The sequence below is a fragment of the Chiloscyllium plagiosum genome, chromosome 27 (genome assembly GCF_004010195.1).
Source record: "Chiloscyllium plagiosum isolate BGI_BamShark_2017 chromosome 27, ASM401019v2, whole genome shotgun sequence".
NCBI lineage: Eukaryota > Metazoa > Chordata > Chondrichthyes > Orectolobiformes > Hemiscylliidae > Chiloscyllium > Chiloscyllium plagiosum.
The window spans coordinates 24,461,012-24,483,511 of record NC_057736.1 but is presented as its reverse complement, the minus strand read 5'-3'; the positions used below and the strand labels follow the sequence as shown (position 1 = coordinate 24,483,511).

The window sequence follows — 22,500 nt, the reverse complement described above, 5'->3', positions numbered from 1 at the left end:
ACTTGATGGTGGAATCTCCCAGTCCTGAGCTATGCCCATTGTTTGCTTCATGCCACGGTTTTCAGCTTGTTGTTGCATACCACTCTCTCTCCAATTAACAAGATGGTTAACATTCTCCCGGGTTTAGTCCTAGTGCAGAGAGATCTTGGCATTGGCTAATGACTTACCCATAATTTCCCACTGAAATGTGTAATTAGTTTAATTGGTTGGCATGGTCATATGAAAAGTGTGCATGAGATTAGTAGGTCCGAAGTTACCAGTCCAGAATTTATTTCTTCATAGACAGCCTTTGATTGGATTTTCTATTCTGCCAGTGGGAATGGCTGACAATTTCAACACAGTTGGAGGTTTGTTATCTGATTTTTGACTCATTGCAATTTCACTGCATGATGAAAACAGTGACTACACTTCATAAATCTCTGAACACCAGTCTCTTTTTGTTCTCTTCTCCCTCAATATTTGAATTGTCCTATTTTTAAGGATATTAGCATATCCTTTCTGCAGCGATAATTAATTATTTCTGTTGATGTTCTTATTGATGCGATTGTTGCATGCTCTTCTCAAAAATAAGATAAGGCTATTTTTAGCACATCTGTGTTGACAGGAATGAATGTACTAAGATGTAATGTTTTAACTGAATACCTGGCATAGCCAGTTATCCAGATCATTGTTGAATATCTGGCAAAAGAACCGAACAAACAAAATTGCCTTCATTCACTTCACCAGGAGCTGACCACATACATATACAACCACTTCAGGAATAGTACCAGGTCCACAACATTACACACATTAAAATGGAAAAGAAACAAACAGAAAGTAATCAGGGAAGGTGTTTCCGTAAATTGTGGAGATGATGATATAGGGAGGACAATACTAGACCTCATGGAATTCTCTACACAATAGCTTTATTGATACGAGCGCCATACAGGTCTCCAATGTGGTTTGGCATAAACCCAGCCTTTGGAATTCACAATAGAAAACATTCAAATGCATAACTTTTGTCGTCTTGAAGCTTGTATGAAATTCTATTGAAGAGGGTGTGGAGATGGTGTTATGGTAACAACTTTGAAAATGCATAGTTGTAGAGTCACTGCTAATTGAGACCCTAATCCTACTTCCAAATGTCTACATTTGACCCAGTTCCAATCACCATGAGACCATGAGACATAGGAGTAGAAATTAGACCATTCAGCCCATCAAGTCTGCTCCACCATTCAATCATGGCTGATAAGTTTCTCCACCCCATTCTCTTGCTTTCTCCCACAAGCCCTTGATCCCCTTTACTATCTCCATTTTAAATGTACTCAATGATTAGATTAGATTAGATTAGATTACTTACAGTGTGGAAACAGGCCCTTCGGCCCAACAAGTCCACACCACCCCGCCGAAGCGCAACCCACCCATACCCTTACATTTACCCCTTACCTAACACTACGGTCAATTTAGCATGGCCAATTCACCTGACCTGCACATCTTTGGACTGTGGGAGGAAACCGGAGCACCCGGAGGAAACCCATGCAGACACAGGGAGAATGTGCAAACTCCACAGTCAGTCGCCTGAGGCGGGAATTGAACCCGGGTCTCTGGCGCTGTAAGGCAGCAGTGCTAACCACTGTGCCACCATGACCTGGTCTCCACAGCCTTTTGTGGCAGTGAATTCCATAGATTCACCGCTGTCTGGTTGAAAATGTTTCTCCTTATCTCTGTTCGAAAAGGTATTCTCTTTACTCTAAGGCTATGCCATCGGGTCCTTATTTCTCCTACCAATGGAAACATCTTCCCACCATCCACACTGTCCAGGCCATTCAGTATTCTATGTGTTTCAATTAATGACCCCCCCATCCTTCTAAACTCCATCGAGTATACACCCAGAGTCCTCAAAAGTTCCTCATATGTTAAGTTGTTCAATCACCTGAAGTTCATTGTTGATGGATGTGAAATAACAATTCAACACCATGCAAGTATAGCTGTGCCTAATTTCTCAATGCAATTTTATTAATTGAGAAATGAAGGTGTCAGGCCCATGGTGTAAGAGAGCAGGAAGGTGCAGAAAATTAAAATAAATTACTTATATTAAATGATACAAAACCTAGGTTTTAAAGGCCTGAAACTTGTAAAAGGAGAAATAGCCTGAAGGAGATTAGAGGTTCATAGTGATTGAGATTCCCTCAATAAGCCTCTATAACAGTGGCACTTCTTCCCTTGTCTCCAATAGCAGCCTCAAAGTTTTATGGATCCATTCTTAGCTCTATTTGATTTATTACTTAAATACTGTTTCTTGAAATCATTGAAACCATTCATTTGTGTAATACGATGACTCCTAGTTGCTGCCTCAAAACTGCTATTGCTTCTGGACCATCTGACTATTTGCCCAAAATCCAGTCCTCTGGGAACTGCCTGTTTCTCCAGCTAAATTTTGGGAAGACCAAAGACGAAGCTGGTGATCCTTGTCAAAAACTTGCTACTGTTACGTTATCCATTCCCCTTGCTGAGCAGAGTCTCAGGAAGAAGCCAACTGCTCACATCGTTGCCATCTTGCTGCCTCACAGCTCGGGGACCCGGGTTCAATTCCAGCCTCGGGCAACTATCTGCATGGAGTTTGCACATTCTTCCCATGTCTGCATGGGTTTCCTCCAGGTGCTCTGGTTTCCTCCTACAACCCAAAGATATGCTGGTCAGGTGAATTGGCCATGTTAAGTTGCCCATTGCTTACTGGGATATGTAGGTTAGGTGCATTGGTCAGGGGTAAAAATAAGTCAGAGGAATGGGTTTGGGTGGGTTACTCTTTGGAGAGTTGATGTGGACTTGTTGGGCAAAAGGGTATGTTTCCACACTGTAGGGATTCTATGCTTCTATGATTCTATAGTCTTCTATGGCACTTGGTTGTTGAGAGGGACTATATTTCAGCCTGGCTGGTCATCAAAGTAACTCAAATTAGGCCTGACTGTGAAATTGATGCAGAACATCCTGATTGACACTTTCAAGTGGTTTCACACACAGTATTCCAGCTGAAACTCTTACAAATTTTTACCTTAAAACTTTAGCAAGTTAACTTTGTGCTCACTGGCTGCAGTAACCAGAGAGTGGGGAAGATTTTCAAATGAAGTGAGACGGCCTCTTTCAGGTTCTTTCCTGCATAAGTCCAAATGGTGAACTTACATTTATTCTGGTAATTTTGTGCTGCTTTGTCATTAGAAGCTTAATTTCATTGTTCTCTTCTATTTTACACAAGCTCTACTGACTCTTAATTATTTTTTTCTCTAAACCTTAAATTAAGGAAAATGTTCTACCCAAAGTGGCTAGCCACTGCTGCTGGGTCTCTTCTTTCATTTGGTTAATAAATTTTCAAAAAGTCTTTTTACATTTAGCTTTCTTTCACTGTTTGAAGATGAAGGATTTGCAATAATGCAGTAACTTGAAGGACAAAAACCAGATGCCCCATTGTTAATTAATTACTTTGAAGTTTATTCACTTTTCATAATGTAGGTTATGAGCAACCAGCTCACGTATTTACAGGACAAAAAATGGCTATTCAGCCCATCATGTTAACAAGGATCTGACTGTGTTATTTTCCAGCTTTTGAACTGGAGACAATACAATGCAACCTATGGCAATGCAAGTGAATAATGTTATGAGTGTTTCTGACTCAAACTGAGTTGGAGGGTTGAATCTGGGATAAGGTGGGGGGAGGGGAGATGAAGAAACTGGTGAAAATGACATTGATTCCATGTGGTTGGAGAGTCCTAAGGTGGAAGATGAGGTGTTCTTCCTCCCTTCTTCCGTCGGGTGGCTAGGATTTGGCAGTGGAGGAGGCCCAGGAATTGCACGTCCTTGGCGGAGTGGGAGGGGGAGTTGAAGTGGTTGGCCACAGGGTGGTGGGGTTGTTTAGTGCGTGTGTCCCGGAGATGTTCTTTGAAATGTTCCGCAAGTTGGCATCTTGTCTCCCCAGTGTAGGGCAAACCACATTGAGACGCAGTAGATGAGGTGTTTTGATGTGCAGGAAAATCTCTGGCGGGTGTGGAAGTATCCTTTGGGGCCTTGGATAATCTCAGATCCAACTCTCCAACTCAGCACTGCTCTCTTGAACTGTCCTACCTGTCCATCTTCCTTCCGACCTATCCGCTCCACCTTCCGCTCCAACTATCACCATCACCCCTCACCTTCATCTACCTATCGCCTTCTCAACTACCTATCCCCAGTCCCTCCTCTCTCAGCCTCCTTGCCACCTTTCCTCCCCATTCCTGATGAAGAGCTTATGCTCTAAACATTGACTCACCTGCTCCTCAGATGCTGCCAGAGCGGCTATGCTTTTCTAGTGCCGCACTTGTTGACAAACACCAGGAATCCCAGCATTTAGCCCTGCATAACCCAACTGGAAACAGACTTTGAATTACACAAACACCTTCTGCTTCTTGTCTCTTCACAAATTTTGGATCCAATGTGTCCAACTGGATCCTTGGATCTCACCGATTCTTATTTCCTTGAGGGACCTTATTAAAAGTCTAGCTAAAGTCCATATAGATGGCATCAATTGCAAATACCCCTATCGACACTCTAGGCTATCAGCTCAAAGAAAAGTGATCAAATTGTCAAATTTGGTCCATCCTTAACAAATCGATGCTGACTATCCCTGATTAATCCAGCTCTCTTCGAGTGCAGGTGTATTCTGTCTGTCCGAATAAGTTCTAATAGCTTCCCACCACTAACACTAGACTCACTGGTTTGTAATTTCCCAGCCTATCTCTCCCTCACTTTTTTTAAATAACAGGATAATGTTACCTGTCCTCCAGTGCTCTGGCACCTTACCCGTGGTCAGAGAGTATTTGACAATTATGACCAGGGCGCATGACATCTCCTCTCTTCCCTCCCTCTTGCCTCCCTCAACATTTCAGTTAGACCTCCAGATTTAGCCACTTTTAAGGCTGTTAAACTATAAACTCTCTCTATGTTAATTTCTTTTAACATTTCACAATTCTCCACCCTGATATCTATACCTACATTGTCCTATTCTGTTTTGAAAACCAAAGCAAAGCATTCCTGAAGGACCCATGTTTTTCATGTCTGTGCACAGATGACCTCTATGGTCCCTAATGACTCTTCTTTCACTAGCTATTCTCTTGCTCTTTATAGATTTAAAAAAAATCCCTTTGGGTTTTCCTTTACTCAACACCTCAACACTTTCTCATGCACTCTTTTTGCTTTCCTATTTTTTTTATGTTCCCTCTGGCACTTTTTATCCTCCTTTGCAGACTGTGCTGTGTTGAGCCCTCAGTATCTGCATGAGCTTCTCTAATTTTCTTAATCCTAATCTTTAAATCCCTTGGCATTTCAATCTTACCCAGCCTTAATTCCACCCTTTGTCTTTACAGGAACAAATTTGCTCTGTGTTTATTCTATTTCCGCTTTGATTGCCTCCCACTGCTCTGACATCCTGAATTATGGCCATTATCTCCAAAATGTCCCGCTACTGACACGTCTTCTACCTGCCTGGGTTCATTTCTAAATATAAGGTTCAGAACTGTCCCTTCCTTTGTCAGTCTTTCTATCTGGTTTCTAAAAAGGTTCTCCTAGATGCATTTAGGAATTTTGCCCCCTCCCTACCTAAAGCTTAAAGTTAATATCCCCTATTACTGCTCCCTGAAATTTGATTACACATTTGATCTTCTGCCTGCCCGTGGCTGTGTGGGAGTCTCCAGTAACTGCCCAACAAGTTTTAGCCTTTTGTGTTTTTCTATTTCCACCTGTCCAGCCTTATTTGATGACGTTTCCAAGATGTCATTCCTCCTCACTGCTTTTAATTGATCTCTGAATCAGTATTGTAAACTCCCTCCTCTTCTACCCCCCCCCGTCTGTCTTAATTTGATCAATTATGGAATGCCCATATCACTGACAACTGACTTATTTTTACAAAATACTAAGATGTCTGTGTGCATTGTTTTTGGGAAGATCGTATGATCTAACTCTGCTAAGTCTGTGAATTTCAGTGTTGTCAATGACTTAGCAGGAATTGTGACAATAAAACATTACTCTACTTCTAATTCCAATTCTAGCTGTAATCGTGTGTAATTACAAGAAATCCAGCCATGCATCTTTGACAGCTTTGTCATTTTAAGTGCATTGCATCTTGAACAATGTTTTCAAAGTGATGAAGATGTAATTTTAGTACAACTGCCAGGTGTACTGCTAAATCATTGGTGTATTCATATAGTCATTGCTAAAGAATGATATGTGATTGACCTGAAAAATCCCATTAGTTCTACAATAGCATTGTGTGCAAAGTCAATGCATCACTTTTGAAAGGGTTTAGTTGATATGTTAAGTATGTGCGCAAATGGTAATAAAAAGTACATACTGAGAATAGGTACCTATGCTGATTGAGTAACGATTCCACAGAATTTGCAGTTCAATACCTTTTGTAAACAATTTGTTAAAGGGGATGTTTTTGTTAGTTTTCTGTCTGGCTTGAGTACTGTTCCTTTCACTGACATGTTTGTACATCAGTGTATTTGCACTCCTGGATGTAATATTGAAAGAGATTATTAAGTAATCATCCAGGGGGCTTAAGCTATGTTTAACAAAGTTAGCTAAGGCGTTTGCTCTCTGACATAAATGCTCTTAAGGACAACTTAGTGTTAGTTATGGTGGTGCCAATACAACAAGATCATACACACACAGTTAAGTTATTTATACACCTATTATTTAAGAAGAGAGTGAGAGAGAAAGCAGGGAACTTCAGAACTGTCAGCCTTATATCAGTATAAGGGAAATTGGTAGAATTTATCACAAAGGACAAGATAAATAAACACCTGATTGGTAATGATCCTTTTGGGTATCACCAGCATGGATTGGAAATAGAATACAAAATCATGCTTGATGAACTTGTTGGAATTTCTTGGGAAATGTTGCATTCAAAATTGATAAAGGAGAGCTGATGGATGTATTATACTTCAATATTTACAAGGCATTTGATAAAGCCTCCCGCAGGAGGCTGTTTAAATAAATTAAAGCACATGGTATATGAGTTAATGCATTGGTATAGATTAATGATTGGATTGAAAATGGAGAATATTGATAATTGGGTCATTCTTGCACTGATAGGCTGTGACTAGTGAGTTACCACAAAGATTGGTATTCAGGACCTGTTTACAATACATATAAATAATTTGAACATGAGGACCAAATATGATATTTCCAAATTTGCAGATGATACAAAACTATGAGTGGTGTGAAGAAGAAATAAAACATTTTCAGGATGATTTAGAAAACTTTAATGATTGGGTAAGGACATGGCATGAAATATAACGTGGCAAAATGTGTGATTACCCACTTTGTTAGGAAGAATAGATGTGTCACATATTTCTTCAAAATTGCAAGGTTGTGAAGTGTAGATGTCCAATAAGTCGATAAGTCTTGGTCCTGGTCTATAAGTCACTGAAACCTAACAGACAACAAGCAATTAAGAAGGCTAATGGAATGTTACCCTTTATTGCATGAAGATTTAAGTACAGGAATGGTGAAGTCTAGCTTCAGTTGCATTGGAGCTTGGTTAGACTGCATCTGGAATATTGTGTGCAGTTTTGGAATAAACATAGAAAGTGCTGGAGAAGCTCAGAAGATCTGGAAACGTCTGTGGAGACTGAAACAGAGTTAATGTTTTAAGACGGTGTCACTCTTCCCCAGAAGGACTTGTAGGGCCATTTCAGGGGGCGGTAAAGAATGAACCACATTACTCTGGGCCTGCTGGTCAGCTCAGCAGAATGTCTTTCCAAAATAAAATCACTAGTGGGCCACATAGATTCTGGTGCTTTCACGTGATCATTACTGAGAATTTTTTTTAATGGCAGATTTATTTAATTAGCTGCTATAACTCGCCCAGTTGTTGTGGTGGAACTCACAGTTCCAGATCATTGAGCTAGTCTTCGAAACCATTAGTGCTGGAACACAATTACACCACTATACCTTACGTCTCTATGGTATGATATAAAACAAAGTAACCAATTAGTTCCAATTACATCATTTGCAGAATTATCTTTTATTGCCTTTTCCTTTGCAGTGCAATGGATTGTTTCACTGCATTGACTTCTAAATGTGTGTTGATCCAACCAACACCAAACATTCTTCCCCATGTGACACAAGAGATGAGTGAATGTTTTACAACTCTCCAGCAAAGTTATTCATGAAATGGTCACCGAGAGAATGTACAATTAACCTGGGACCACATACCCTTGCATTGTCATTCGATGTTTTTTTGTGAAGCTTCCGCTTCCCTTCACTTGACAGACAAATAAAATGTATCTCCTTGAAAGATGTTACAGTGGTTGATGGATTAGATGTCATCAACATCCTCGAGACAAGGTGGAATGATTCAAATCAATGGAATCAAACGGAAGGATGTAAATTGTTTTGAGGAGCTTATATTAGAAGAAAAGGGGACAAATGTGGAAATATAAAGCCTACTATTCAGATATGTGCCTGAGAGGGCATATAATACAAAAGTGTGTGGACTGTGGGGAAAGAATTTTTGTTCCTGACTATCTGCCCCTCTTTCACAGTTATGTCCACAGTTGGGTGTTCCTGGAGAGGGAGAATTGCGTGTTCACACAAATGAAAGTGATCTTTAGAGACTGGTGTGCACTGCAGGAGTTAGGGTACATCATCACCTGGGATGACGCTATCTTAATTGAGTATGTTTTGTTCCATTATAGAAGTTTCTGTTCAACTGTTAATTTGTGTTATTTGATGCAATGCCACAGCAGGGGCGGTTTAACTACTTTGTGACTTTCTGTTTACAACAGTAGAGGGATCTGTACTCTATCTGTAACCTCATGCTGTCTTTGTCCTGGGAGCATTTGATGGGGATAGTATTGGGGGTGTTTTACTTACATCATACTTGCAGTTTAAAAATGTAGACCAAGCATTACTCTGTATCTAACTCTGTATTGTCTCTGTCCCAGAGATATTTGATGGTGGCTGTCTATATGAAAGTGCTTTCTGTTTAAAAGAGCACAGAGAGCTTTACTTTCAGTTTAAAGCATCAAGGGAAATTACTGTTGTTAATGAAAGTTAGAGAACCAATGGGAACTCTGTGGCCCTTCTGTCTGTGAGGCCATGTGTTAAAATTAGAAAATCAGGTTTCTACACAATTTCACGTCCATTTGAGTGATGTAACAGGCCATTTTAGACAGCTTCTGTTCTGTGCTTAACATTGCATGTGTGGTTGCTTGGATTTGCTGTACAATTTCTATACAAGTAGCGGTGAGCCTCATTGCTATTTCTACCACAAGATCTGGCCTGATGTCAGAATGAAGGAATATTTAGAGTTAATGGAATTCTCTTTTATGACTCAGTTTATTAAAGAGCCAGCAATAAAAGAAAATATTTTGATTTCATCATGAGTAATTGGAATGATCAGCTCCCCAATACAAGAGTGGGTGAGGCTTTAATTAACAGTCATCATAGTGTAATCACCTTTAACATTATAAAAATTGCAGAGACCATTGAATCATGAAGAGTCACAGAGAAACACAAACAAAAACTTAATAAAAACAAAGTTTCAGAGGACGAACGTCAAACAGTTGAGACACCTTTTGATAGTAGGCCTTGAAAGGTTAAACATGGCTAGGTAATTGAAGATCCAATGGAGGTGATTTTCAATGAAATGGACCAACGTTTAATTGTGGAAAGCAAAGGTACTTTGTTTAAAAGCCATTACCTACTTCACTGAACAAGAGAAATCCATAAAGGAAACTAGTACCGAATTATGACATATGATCCATATTATCCAGAAGTATGTCAGCAGGATCCAAACAAATCAAAATAGTAACTAAAATCATTGAATTTAATACGGCAAATAAAGGGAAGGATAATAATTTTTATATTAAATATTAAAAGAGAAAGGAAAACAAGATTTATACCTGGATATTGTGGTCACAAATCAGGTGGTCTACCTCATGGATGCAAGTCATGTGATGACACCGGCTCACCGATTCACTCGTCTCAAATATTGTGGATAGTGAGGTGTGGAAATCAGAAGACTGGTCGCAATATTCAAATAACCAATGAACAAGTTACTGAGCTTATTATTAAGCTGTTCTATGCTGTTTTTATGTTACTCACCTCATTTCTCAGGCATCAGAAGGAAAAAGGTTTTGGAGTAGTTTACGACAGGTACGATGAGGCAGGCAGGACCCTGCCATTGGGACCACAGATGTATGTAGCAACAGTTCTGGTATTTCTTTACTTCAATTATTCACTTTTTTGAGTCTGTCTACAAAAGATTAGACGAGCAGGTAATCACAACTGAACCCTTGTTCTGTTTAATTTCCAAACTTAGTAGTCCAATTGGACATGGGCTTCCCTCAACACAAAATGGCCATCTTTCAGCCAAGTACCAACCAACTGCCACCCATCACTGAGATGGTGAGGCAAGAGCGATCAGAGCACTCATTCCCCATTCTGTCCCCTTCGTCTGACTGATAACTGTAAAGTCCAGTCCAGCAAGGGGGTGCAGTGAATGTTGGATTGAGTGTGGACATCACAATAGATGCAAAAATTCATTATGTGCTTCTGTTTTTATCAAGAAGCAAAGAGGTAATTTACTTGAACTGGAAAGAGAAGCAAAGAATTGTGCAGGTTTCCCCATTATTACTATGTTTAAAATAATTAAGGCAAATAATTCTCAATTCAACCCACAAATCCTTGAGGAATCGAATCAAATCTGGCTTAAAATCACTGATCACTGGAGCATTGCCAGAAACAGGATAAGGGCGGATATTATTCTATTTTGCAAAAAGGGTGGCATGACTAACCCAAGATACCACAGTCTAATGTATTTCATATTCAGCATGAACAACTTGCACAACACTTATTGAAGATAAGATCACGGAATACCTGGATAGAAATAGAATTTTGAACGATTGCCAAAATTGGTACATATGGTTGTTTGTTAACTCATTGTACTACATTTCTTTAAGGCTGTGACCAATGACCAACATTGTTAGGGATCAGGCAGTGGATATAGTAACTTGGATTGCATCGAGGTTTTAACAGAGTTCAAGAATGGAAATTGGATGTAAAATCAATGCAATCTTCCAGCTTAGGGAAAGGAAATAACATTGCTACAGTCATCAATGTCTCAGAAAAGTTGAGAGAGAGGCCTTTACTGAGATTGGAATACAGAGAGTTCCAAGCATCTCACAAAAAGACAAGGCTTGGTCAGGCCAAGTGTGGGTATTCATGACAACCTCTTTTATTTGGAAGAAGTGAGTGAAATTAAATGAATGTGAAGACATGTTCAGCCTGGTGGGTGAGGTTGGTGGAAGAGGACTTGGCAGGTTTCCATTCAAGGAAGAAACAGAGAGCTTTAGGGATACAGAAGGATTGGATATCCATGATGAGAAAGAAGTGGTTAAGGTCAGAATACTAGAGAGTATTAAAGTGATAGAGGCCTTCGGAAGAGTCATGATTCGAGGTTGGAAGAAACAGAACAAGAGAAGAAAAGATAGGTTTAGCTAGGAAGTGGGAGAAAGTGAGGACTGCAGATGCTGGAGATCAGAGTCGAGAGTGTGCTGCTGGAAAAGCACAACAGGTCAGGCAGCATCTGAGGAGCAGGAGAATCAATGTTCCTGGAAAGAGCCCTTAAGGGGCTGCCTGATCTACTGTGCTTTTCCTGCACCCCACTCTTGACTTAACTAGGAAGCAAACAGTTCAGTGAGATAGAAGCATGCTGAAATGAAATGTCTGCCAGGGCAGTCTTGCTTGTGTATTATGTGAGTGCATCTCCATATTGAAGGAATATGAGATTGGACAGAAGATCTCCAGAGTAGCTGAGGGTGTGAACTCTCCTGGGAACAATGTATTGACGTTTGGTGGTGGATACATAGTTCAGGGGAGAGGGAGCAGGTTTACGTAGAAGGAAGTCAGAGAGTTGGCATTTGGCTTCTGCTAGGTAGACATTGGTATGATAAACAATAACAGTAGCACACTTGTCAAAAGGTTTAATAACAATGTTGCGGTTGGACCTGAGAAGACAGAGAGCTGCAAATTTAGACAGCTTTAGGATGGAGTATATGAGGGGTGGATAAAAATTAAGTCATCCAATGCAATTGCTTCTACCTCTCAATGGAAAGAGAGAACAAAGCTCCAAGTGGAGGGGAATACACAGGAAATAGGTAAAAAGATATATTTTTTCTATTCATTTGTGGGATGTGGGTTTCACTGGCTGGTCAGTCTTTATTATCAATCCCTAGTTGCCTTTGAGAAGGTGGTGGTGAGCTGCCTTCTTAAACCATTGCAGTCCACAGTCTGTTGTGCAGCGGGAGGTGTAGCTGAATACTTTGCTAATGTCAGATTGTTTAGCACCAGAGAGGGGAGGGTGAATTGCAAGAAAGAACCATGTGATGTAATTGGCATATTTAACATTGTAAAGGAATTAGATGACATAGACCATAATAAGCTATTTCGCCTTATCCAGAGCTATAGAGCCAGAGACATGGCCTACGCTTGGAGCTAATCTTCAGACTTGCTATTGCATTTAGTTTGTGGTGAATTTATGGAAATAGGTAATGGAAGCATTGATTCAAATATAAATTAGATAAATACATATCAGTAAATAATATTTTGAGTTACGGATGTGAATAATTGGAGACATGTTATATGGTAAGTGTAGTATCCTTTGGGCGAAGAAATGGCTTTGGACCTATTGTTCTCAAAGCTTTCCCCCACTGGATGTTTTCCTTGGTTCATGTCTGGGTCTGTTCTGAATTAATTGATAATGATTGACTGCTGTGGGTAGTCAACTACTTCACTATTGTCTTTATCGTCTGAGTAGGAGAATGGTTGAAGGAGATCTAGATTGACTACAATTTATTTTCCATTTAGCAATGCCAATGTTCTTAATCCAGGAAACAAATAAAAACTACATGAAAGTTTTACTTCACTGTTTGTTACATTTGGTTTTTGGTTGTATGATTACATTCTGAAGTTATCCAGATGTATGAGTCAAGTATAGTGTCCTTTTCCTTAGCTTCAGTGCTATTGGAAATCTATCATGGCACTGTGTGATGTGCAAAATATTTCACAAGGGACTGGGCTTCATCTCAATATTGACATTTGGAAGCAGGTCAATAGTTCATTTCACAGCCTCTGCATATTCAGACAATTCAGAGCGTTCTGTATTTTATTTATAATGGAATGTACTGATACCTGAGACCAATCAGTTACTGCAAGTGTTGCATTTATTTTTGGTGAGTACATTTGTGGAGATTCAGAGACACCAGGTAATGTATTTAGAGACACGTCAGTGCTATGACACAAGCAGTTTCCCAGCATATTTTAGTGTTTGTCAAAGGCATGATGAGGTCTTTCCATTTACCAATTGGACATATTTTAGAATGGGAACAGCAGACATGTCAACACAAAATCTGAGCAGGCACTTCTGTGAAATGCAGAGCGAACAGAGCTCTATCAGAAGTGTTATCTCTCCAGTGGGAGGTCAAACTTTTCAGGAAGTACTTAAGGAAGGTGCTGTTCCAAAAAAGCAGGGAGTCCTGTGAACGGTATACCTGCAAATATTTATCTTTCTGCAACACAAGATGAAAAAAAAAACAGAACACAGAGTCATGGAGTTAAACTGCATGGAAACAGACCATTCAGTCCAACCAGTCCACGTTGAACATAGTCCCAAACTAAACTAATCCCACCTACCTGCTCCTGGCCCATATCCCTTTGAAACTTTCTTCTTCATGTATTTATCTAAGCATCTTTTGAATGTTATAACTATGCTCATATCCACCACTTCCTCAGGAAGAACATTCCACATGTGAACCACCCCCTACAAAGAAAATTTGTCCCTCATGTCTTTTTAAAATCTTTCCCCTCTCATGTTAAAAACATGCCTCCTCATCTTTAAATCCCCCATCATAGGGAAAAGGTGCATATCATTAACCCTATCTATACCCCTCATGATTTTATAAACCTCTCTAAGATCAGCTCTCAACTTTCTATGCTCTAGTGAAAGAAGTCGCAGCCTATCCAGCCTTTCTTTATAACTCGAGCCTCCCATACCAAGCAACATCCTGGGAAATCTCTTCCAAACCCTCTCTAGCTTAATAATGTCCTTCCTATAATGGAACAACCAGAACTGGACACAGTACTCTAGGAGAGACTTACCAGTGTCTTGCACAACCTTCACACAACTTCCCAACTCCTATACTCAAAGGACTGGGCAATGAAGGCAAGCGTGGACAATGCCTTTTTAAACCCCTGTCTATATATGATGCAAGCTTCAAAGAATGATGTACCTGAACCTCTAGGTCCCTCTCTCCTGAAACACTACCCAAAGCCCTAACATTGATGTTATCAGTCCTATTTGTTGTACCAAAATGTATTACCTCGCATTTATCTAGATTGAACTCCATCTGCCATTTTTCAGTCCATTGAACCATTTGATCAAGATCCTTTTGTAATCGTAGAAAACTTTCTTCACTGTCTACTATGCAACAAATTTTGATGTTGTCCACAAACTTATTAACCATGCCTTCTAAATTCTCATTCAAATCATGCATATAAATGATAAACAAGAGAGGACCCAGAACTGATTCCTGTGGAACACCACTGATGACAGCCCTCCAGTCCAAAAAGCAACCCTTCACCATTCTCTGGCTCCTGCCATTAAGCCAAATATGTATCCAGTTAGCAAGCACATCTTGAATCCCAAGTGACCTAACTTTATTAATTAGGTCAGGCAGCATCTGAGGAGCAGGAGAATCTATGTTTCAGGCATAAGCACTTCAGCAGGAATGAAGCTTGTGGGCTAGTAGGGGCTGAGAGATAAATGGGAGGGGGGGCAGTGTTGAGAGGAAGATAGTTGAGAAGGCAATAGATAGATGAAGGTGGGGGAGAAAGTGATAGGTAGGAGAGGAAGGTGGAGTGGTAGATGGGGAAGGTGGTGGACAGATCAAGATGGCGGTGCCAAATTGGAGGCTTGAGGCTGGGATAATGTGGGTGGTGGGGAAATGAGGAGACTGGTGAAATCCACATTGATCCTATGTGGTTGCAGTGTCTAAAGAATATGAGGCATTCTCCTCCAGGCATCAGGTGGTACGAGTTTGGTGATGGTGGAGGCCCAGGATCTGCCTGTCCTTGGCAGAGTGGGAGGGGGAGTTGAAGTATTCAGCCATAGGGGATGGTGGGGTTGGTTGGTGCAGGTGTCACAGAAATGTTCCCTGAAACGATCCGCAAGCTGGTGTCCTGTCTCCCCAATGTAGAAGAGACCACATCAGGTGCAAAAGATTCAGGAGATGACATTTGTGGAGGTACAGGTAAATTTCTGTCAGATGTGGAGAGGATCCTTTGGGGCCTTGGATGGAGGTGAGGTGGGAGGTGGCAGGGGAAGGTGTTGGGAGTGGGGTGTGGGCTGGTGGGGGGGGGGGGAATGGATCTGATTAGGGAGTCTCAGAGGGAATGGTCTCTCCAGAATGCTGATAGGGGTGGGGTCCATTTGTAGGTGGCGGAAGATGATGTATACAGAGATTGGTGGGGTGGAAGGAGAGGACCAGGGGGGTTCTGCCCTTGTTGCGTTGGAAGGGTTGGGTTTCAAAGGCAGAGGTGCAGGAGGTGGAGGACATGTGCTGGAGGGCATTGTCGACCACATGGGAAGGGAAATTGTGATCTTGGAAGAAGGAGGCTATCAGGGATTTTTAAAAGTGGAAATGGTCATCCTGAGATCAGATGCGACGGTGGCGGAGGAATTGGGAATAAGGGATGATGTTTTAAAAGGAGGTAGGGTGGGAAGAGGTGTAGTCTAAATAGCTGTGGGAGTTGGTGGGTTTGTAGTGGATGTCTGTGGTTAGTCGGTCGCTGGAGTTGGAGATGGAGAGGTTCAAGATGGTCCAGGTGAATTTGAGGTCAGGGTGAAAGAACATCTCATAATCTGCCTTGGGACCCTGCAACCACATGGGATCAATGGGGATTTCATCAGTTTCCTCATTTCCACTTGCCTTACATTATCCCAGTCCCAAGCCTCCAACTCGGCACTGCCATCTTGACCTGTCCATCACCTTTCCAAATTATCTGCTCCACCCTCCTCTCTGACCTATCACCTTCTCCCCCACCTTTATCCACCTATCGCATTCTCAGCTACATTCCCCCAACTCCACTCCCCTCCCATTTATCTCTCAGCACGCCTGGACCACAAGCCTCGTTCCTGATGAAGGGCTTATGCCCAAAATGTAGATTCTCTTGCTCCTCAGATGCTGCCTGACCTGCTGTGCTTTTCCAGCACCACTTCTCGACTCTAATCTCTAGCATCTGCAGTCCTCACTTTCTCCTAACTTGTGGGCGGCACGGTGGCACAGTGGTTAGCACTGCTGCCTCACAGCGCCAGAGACCTGGGTTCAATTCCCGCCTCTGGCGACTCTCTGTGTGGAGTTTGCACATTCCCCCCGTGTCTGCGTGGGTTTCCTCCGGGTGCTCCGGTTTCCTCCCACAATCCAAAAATGTGCAGGTTAGGTGAATTGGCCATGCTAAATTGCCCGTAGTGTTAGGTGAAAAGGTAAATGTAGGGGAATGGGTCTGGGTGGGTTGCGCTTCGGCGGGTCGGTGTGGACTTGTTGGGCCGAAGGGCCTGTTTCCACACTGTAAGTAATCTAATCTAATCTAATCTACTAACTAGTCTACCATGCAGAACCTTGATGAAGGCTTTACTAAAGTCCATGTAAATGACATCTACTGCTTTGCCCTTATCAATTAGTTTGGTAATTTCCTCAAAAAACTCTTTCAGGTTTGTGAGACATGATATTCCTAGCACAAAACTATGCTGACTATCCCTAATCAATTTTTTCCTCTCTAAATGTCTATAAATCCTATCCTTTAGAATCACCTTCAATTACTCACAACCAAAGTCAGACTCACAGGTCTATAGTTCCTCGATTTCTCCTTACAAACTTTCTTAAACAAAGGTACAACACTAGCCACCCTCCAGTCATCAGATACCTCATACATAGCTATACGTGATGTTAGTGTTACTGAAAGTAGTCTTGCAATTTCATCTCTTACTTCCTTCAGCATTTCAGGATACATTAAATCAGGTCCTAGAGATTTATCTACCTTTATATTCTCTAAAATCTCCAGAACTTCCTCTTCTGTAATGTAAACTATTTTTAAAATATCAATATTTATTTCCATGAGTTCTCTAACCTCCATTTCTTTTTCCACAGTAAAAATTGATGTGAAATAGTCAGTTAGTGTCTCTCCTAACTCCTGGGATTCAAAACAAAGATGACGTCCTTGATCTTATAAGGTTCTTACCCTATCTCTAGTTACTCCATTACTCTTAATGTACTTGTGCAACCTCTTTGGATTATCCTTAACCTTGTCTGCCAATGCTACCTCATATCCCGTCTTTGCTTTCCTGATTTCCTTCTTAAGAATGCCCCTGCATATTTATATTGGTTAAGAGATTCATTTGACCCCATTGTCTACATCTAAAATAAGATTCTCTTTTATTCCTGATTAGAACCTCAATATCCCTCTTCATCATTGTTCCCTGATCTGACGAGGTTTACCCTTCACTCTAACAGGAACATAATGCCTCCTAATCCTTGCCATCAACTCTCTTGAAAGTTTCCCATTAGTCAGTCGTCTTTTTACCTGTGAACTGTCTACTCCAATCAACATTTGTATGTTCTTGTCTAATATCATTAAAATTTGTCTTACTTCAATTAAAAACATTAACTTTTATGGAAGGCTTATCCTTTTCCATAGCCATTTTGAAACTAATAGAATTATGATCGTCAGATCCTAAGTGATCCCTACTTTTACTGCAGTCACCTGGCCTGCTTATTACCCAAAAGAAGATCAAGTTTTGCTTCTTCTCTAGTTGGAGCACATGTTGACAAAGAAAATTTTCATAGCAAATATGGTCTAATTAAGTCTCAACCAGCTCTGCTGCAGTTTTTGCAAGTGCAAGTTGGTTCAGTACAGTCAAGTTTGAAACTTTATTGCTGGAACAGCACAGCAGGTCAGGCAGCATCCAGGGAACAGTCGAATCTCCTGTTCCCTGGATGCTGCCTGACCTGCTGTGCTGTTCCAGCAATAAAGTTTCAACTTTGATCTCCAGCATCTGCAGACTCACTTTCTCCTCAGTACAGTCAAGTACCTGGCTGTATGTGAACAGCCAAAGGGTATGTAGTGCACAAGTTCTGTACAACCAAACAACTTCTTTAAGAGGAATAAATCTTCTGTAAAACACTTTAGGGATTTGAAGTCCTGGAAATGCACTATAGAAATGCAAATTTTTCATTCTTCTTTTTTGTAAATATGCAGTATACAAAAGTCTGGGAAGGTAAATTCTCTAAGAATCTAGTGGTGAAGGGGTTAAGCTGTTGCACCTGTTATTGTACACCTGTCTGACTCACCTGCAGGCGTACCTCTATCTGTGGAGACCAATCAGAAACAAGGCAGGAGAATCTACCTGTCAGCAAAATTCCTGCAGTGAACCTTAAGGGAAATAAATAGAGATCCATCACTGACACGGTTAGCTTTTAACTAGAAATATCACACAAAACCACCTGGATGTTTTTTTGACCTGGGAGAGTAACAGCAACTGTTATAAAAATATATCACTTGTGAAGGTGACTGTGAAGAGATAGACTATGTCCAAAGAGCTTGGGTAAGTGACTGCTTTGGCAGAGATAAGTGTCATCAGTTAATGTTACTTTCTTCTGTGATGCTACTTTGCTCTTGGATAAGGAGTACATGTGCCAATTTAAACTATCTGCTAACTTTCCACAAAAGATGGGTGCTCAGTTTCTACTGCTGTTTGATGGGTCTTTGCTGTGTCTTTTTGCTTCTCAGCAGAAGAATTGAAAGTCACTAGAGTTTTCTCACAACTGTTTCGTTCCTCAGGCTGTCATCTTCCTTCTTTGCCATTGTAAGAAACCTGAATGATACAATTGAAAGGTTAAATCTGACCACGTGATAACATCAGAGCATCTTGCAGCTACAACTTCAGCAAATCTTTAGTTCTATGTTAGCAATAGTGATTAGAATTGAAATGTCAAAAAGGAGAATTTACAGGGAAATTGGACAAGTTTATACTTGATTTTATATTTAATCCAGGCATGTGAATGATCTGAGTTACTATCCACTGACAGATCATTCATGATCTAACATGATAATCATGTTCCAGAATGTGCTTCAAAATTGGAAAACATTTCTTCTCATTCATTTCTGTGTCTGGTAGTGCACAAGGCAACTAATTGATTTCACTACAGCAGGACTGTGCACCAGAATTTTTACCTGGACATTGTGATGGCCTGACTCACTGTCCAATCGAGAACACTATTTAGACTCTATTTAGATGCAAGAGATTATCACCCCATTCCTGTCAGATACAATTATCTTGCTGAGTATAGACTTTGCATTCAGAGACTGGAGTTTTATTTTATTGTTCTCTGGGATTACATTGAATTCCTTAAATAGATAGCATATATATAATTTGTATCTACTGTTGTTTCAGCTGCATTAAATGGCTTGCATTGCATACTAGATATTGATGAAAATGTAATTAAATGTGTTTATTTCAGAATAGGTATTATGCAATGCCACAAATATGAAATGTCATGCCAAACTCTCTTAAGTCTGAAGTCTCTTCTATAGCACCTGTATGTTTGATATAGGCTGTTGTACTTTCATTTTGCAACCTAGCTGCCAACCAAAATAAAGAAAGGCAGCAGGCAAATCTGAGCAGTAAGAGGTTAGAAAATAAATTCACATCATGGAAAGCATTTGGACATTGGACGAAAACAATCAATCTGAAATAAAAACATTGCTGAATTCTTTAATGCGTCTAAAAACAATGTGTGGTCTAAAGTGTCCTGGTGCATATCTAACTGTGCCAGCATGCCTAATGTTTAACTTTGGAGCAGTTGTGAATCTGAACAGAACGTGTATTTTCCATTGGCTTGGGATTGGTATTCAGTGATAAGGAAATAACAGGGACATGGACTAAGGTTGTCATTGAGACATTGTTGATCAAAGCAGATAGTCATTGTCAATAGGTAAGTGTCCCTTTAAGGCATTTGCTTTAGCTGACACTGAATGTTTGAACAGCAATGTTTTGTGTTTTTTGGTAAAACAGTGTTTTTTTTAAAGCATATTTGAGACCTCCTCCATCATGGGGTGCATGAGATTGACACCATATGTGTCAGATACCAAGGAAACCATAGAGAGATTTATGTGGCTTTATTGGAGAGGAGTTGTGTTTAGCTACATCAAATCATACTGAGAGGTACATACAGTACTGCAGCTATGCAGAGGCAGAAAGCAAAACAGTAACTTTCCCCAAGTCACGTACCTCTTAAGCCATCATGTATATTAGAAATATTTGAATATTAATTAATTTCTACAACTGTATATCAGAGAAAAATAAATCCTTTGACATTAAAATTCTAGTTAATTTTGATCATTTCAAAGTTTAGTCTCTTCAACCTTTGTCTGAACCATGTTAAATTCTGGGACAGTTTTCAGTATCTATCAATCAAGAAAGAATGCCAATTTTAGCCTAACATCTATCATTGAGAAAAAAATGCTTGAATCTATTATTAAGGAGGTAATACCAGGGCATTTAGCAAAATCAGACAAAATCAACATGGTTTTGTGAAAGGGAAATCATGTTAGACTAATATATTAGAGTTCTGTGGAGAAGTAACAGGTGGATGGCTAATGTAGATAGAGTGTGTTTGGAGTTCCAAGAGACTTTCAATAAGATGTGGGTAAAAAGGTTACTCCACAAGATAAGAGCTCATGATGTTCAGGGTAGCATTTTAACATGGATAGAAGATTAGTTAGTACTAGGAAGCAGAGAGCTTGGGCATGTTGTTTGAGGTCAGCAAATCCTAACCAGTAGAGCATCACATGGATCAGTGAATTTACAATCTACATTAATGATTAGGATGATGGGATAATTTGCTGATAACAGGTCAGAAAGACTTAAAGAATTTCCAGAGATAAAGATAGATGAAATGAGTGAGAAACAAATTCCCGATGGATAATAATGTGGGAAAATGTAGGTTTGTCACATTTTAAGAATACAAAAATGCCAGAATATTATTTAAATGAAGGAAGTCTGAAGAAATTTAGTGTAAGGACAGATCTGGGTGCCCTGGTAAATTAAAATATATCCAAGTGCGTATACCTGGAAAGTATACAACTTTGACAAAGAGCAGAAAGAGCAGCATTTATCTCTCCCACATTTCTGTGTCACTGTCTGTGCTGTCAAGAATACAAAGATCAGGAGAATTTTCTGTTGGGTATTTTGTTGTGCCATCTGCTCTTCCCATTGTAAATCTTGATGTGCTAATCACTTAATTGCCTTGCTGTCTGGTAGAATACAACCATCCTGTTCTTTGGTCTGCTCCCAGACTCACCATTAGAAATGCAACTTATCTCGTAAAATTGTGTTTTTAGAAAGTGGTGGGGGAGAGATGTTAGGCAGGTGCAGCCTGTATAAATTGTTAGCAAATTAGAAATCATACAACTCTTCCAACACATATCTAGATTGGTGAGAAAATAATTAAGGTATTTTTCACAAAAAAAGGGCTTTGTTATGAGAATAAGAATTGAGTCCAATTTTCAAGTCAATTTATGAGCCACATCAATACAAGCAATGCATCAACAAACAGGTGTTCTTAAAATCTTGTTCTCTAAATGTTGCAGTTCAATCCAGACCAAACTCCATAGTTTGTCAAATTACTGAACTGAAAATCACTCAGTATTGATTGGAGTAAAAGCTTTTGCACATAGGAAATATCTTTTGGATCCAGGTAAGTTTGGAAGCAAATAAAATGGTGGATGATAGGCTCTTGCGCACCTTCTGATGCTGCTCAGAAACAGAAATTTGCAAGAATGTCTACTGCAGAGGCTGAAGAAACTTATTGCATATGGAATACAGGGAGAACTAGCCAGTTGGATACAGAACTGGCTGAAAGGTAGAAGACAGTGGTGGTGGAGGGTTGTTTTTCAGACCGGAGGCCTGTGACCAGTGGAGTGCCACAAGGATCGGTGCTGTGTCGTCTACTTTTTGTTATTTACATAAATGATTTGGATGCGAGCATAAGAGGTACAGTTAGTAAGTTTGCAGATGACACCAAAATTGGAGGTGTAGTGGACAGCGAAGAGGGTTACCTCAGATTACAACAGGATCTGGACCAGATGGGCCAATGGGCTGAGAAGTGGCATAGAGTCATAGAGTCATAGAGATGTACAGCATGGAAACAGACCCTTCGGTCCAACCCATCCATGCCGACCAGCTATCCCAATCCCATCTAGTCCCACCTGCCAGCACCTGGCCCATATCCCTCCAAACCCTTCCTATTCATATACCCATCCAAATGCCTCTTAAATGTTGCAATTGTACCAACCTCCACCACATCCTCTGGCAGCTCATTCCATACACGTACCACCCACTGCGTGAAAAAGTTGCCCCTTAGGTCTCTTTTA

The 22,500-nt window shown here is 40.4% G+C and overlaps 1 protein-coding gene across 2 annotated transcripts in view; it reads left to right on the top strand.

The window, feature by feature from the left end:
- The first annotated feature begins 18,506 nt into the window (after positions 1-18,506).
- Positions 18,507-22,500, top strand: part of LOC122563660 (grainyhead-like protein 3 homolog) — a 102,261-nt gene continuing 98,267 nt past the window's right edge. For both annotated transcript variants that reach the window (XM_043717690.1, XM_043717689.1), the window contains exon 1: positions 18,507-18,670. In XM_043717690.1, the coding sequence (XP_043573625.1) occupies positions 18,654-18,670 (17 nt within the window). In that variant the 5' untranslated portion in view covers positions 18,507-18,653. The remainder of the gene's footprint in view (positions 18,671-22,500) is intronic.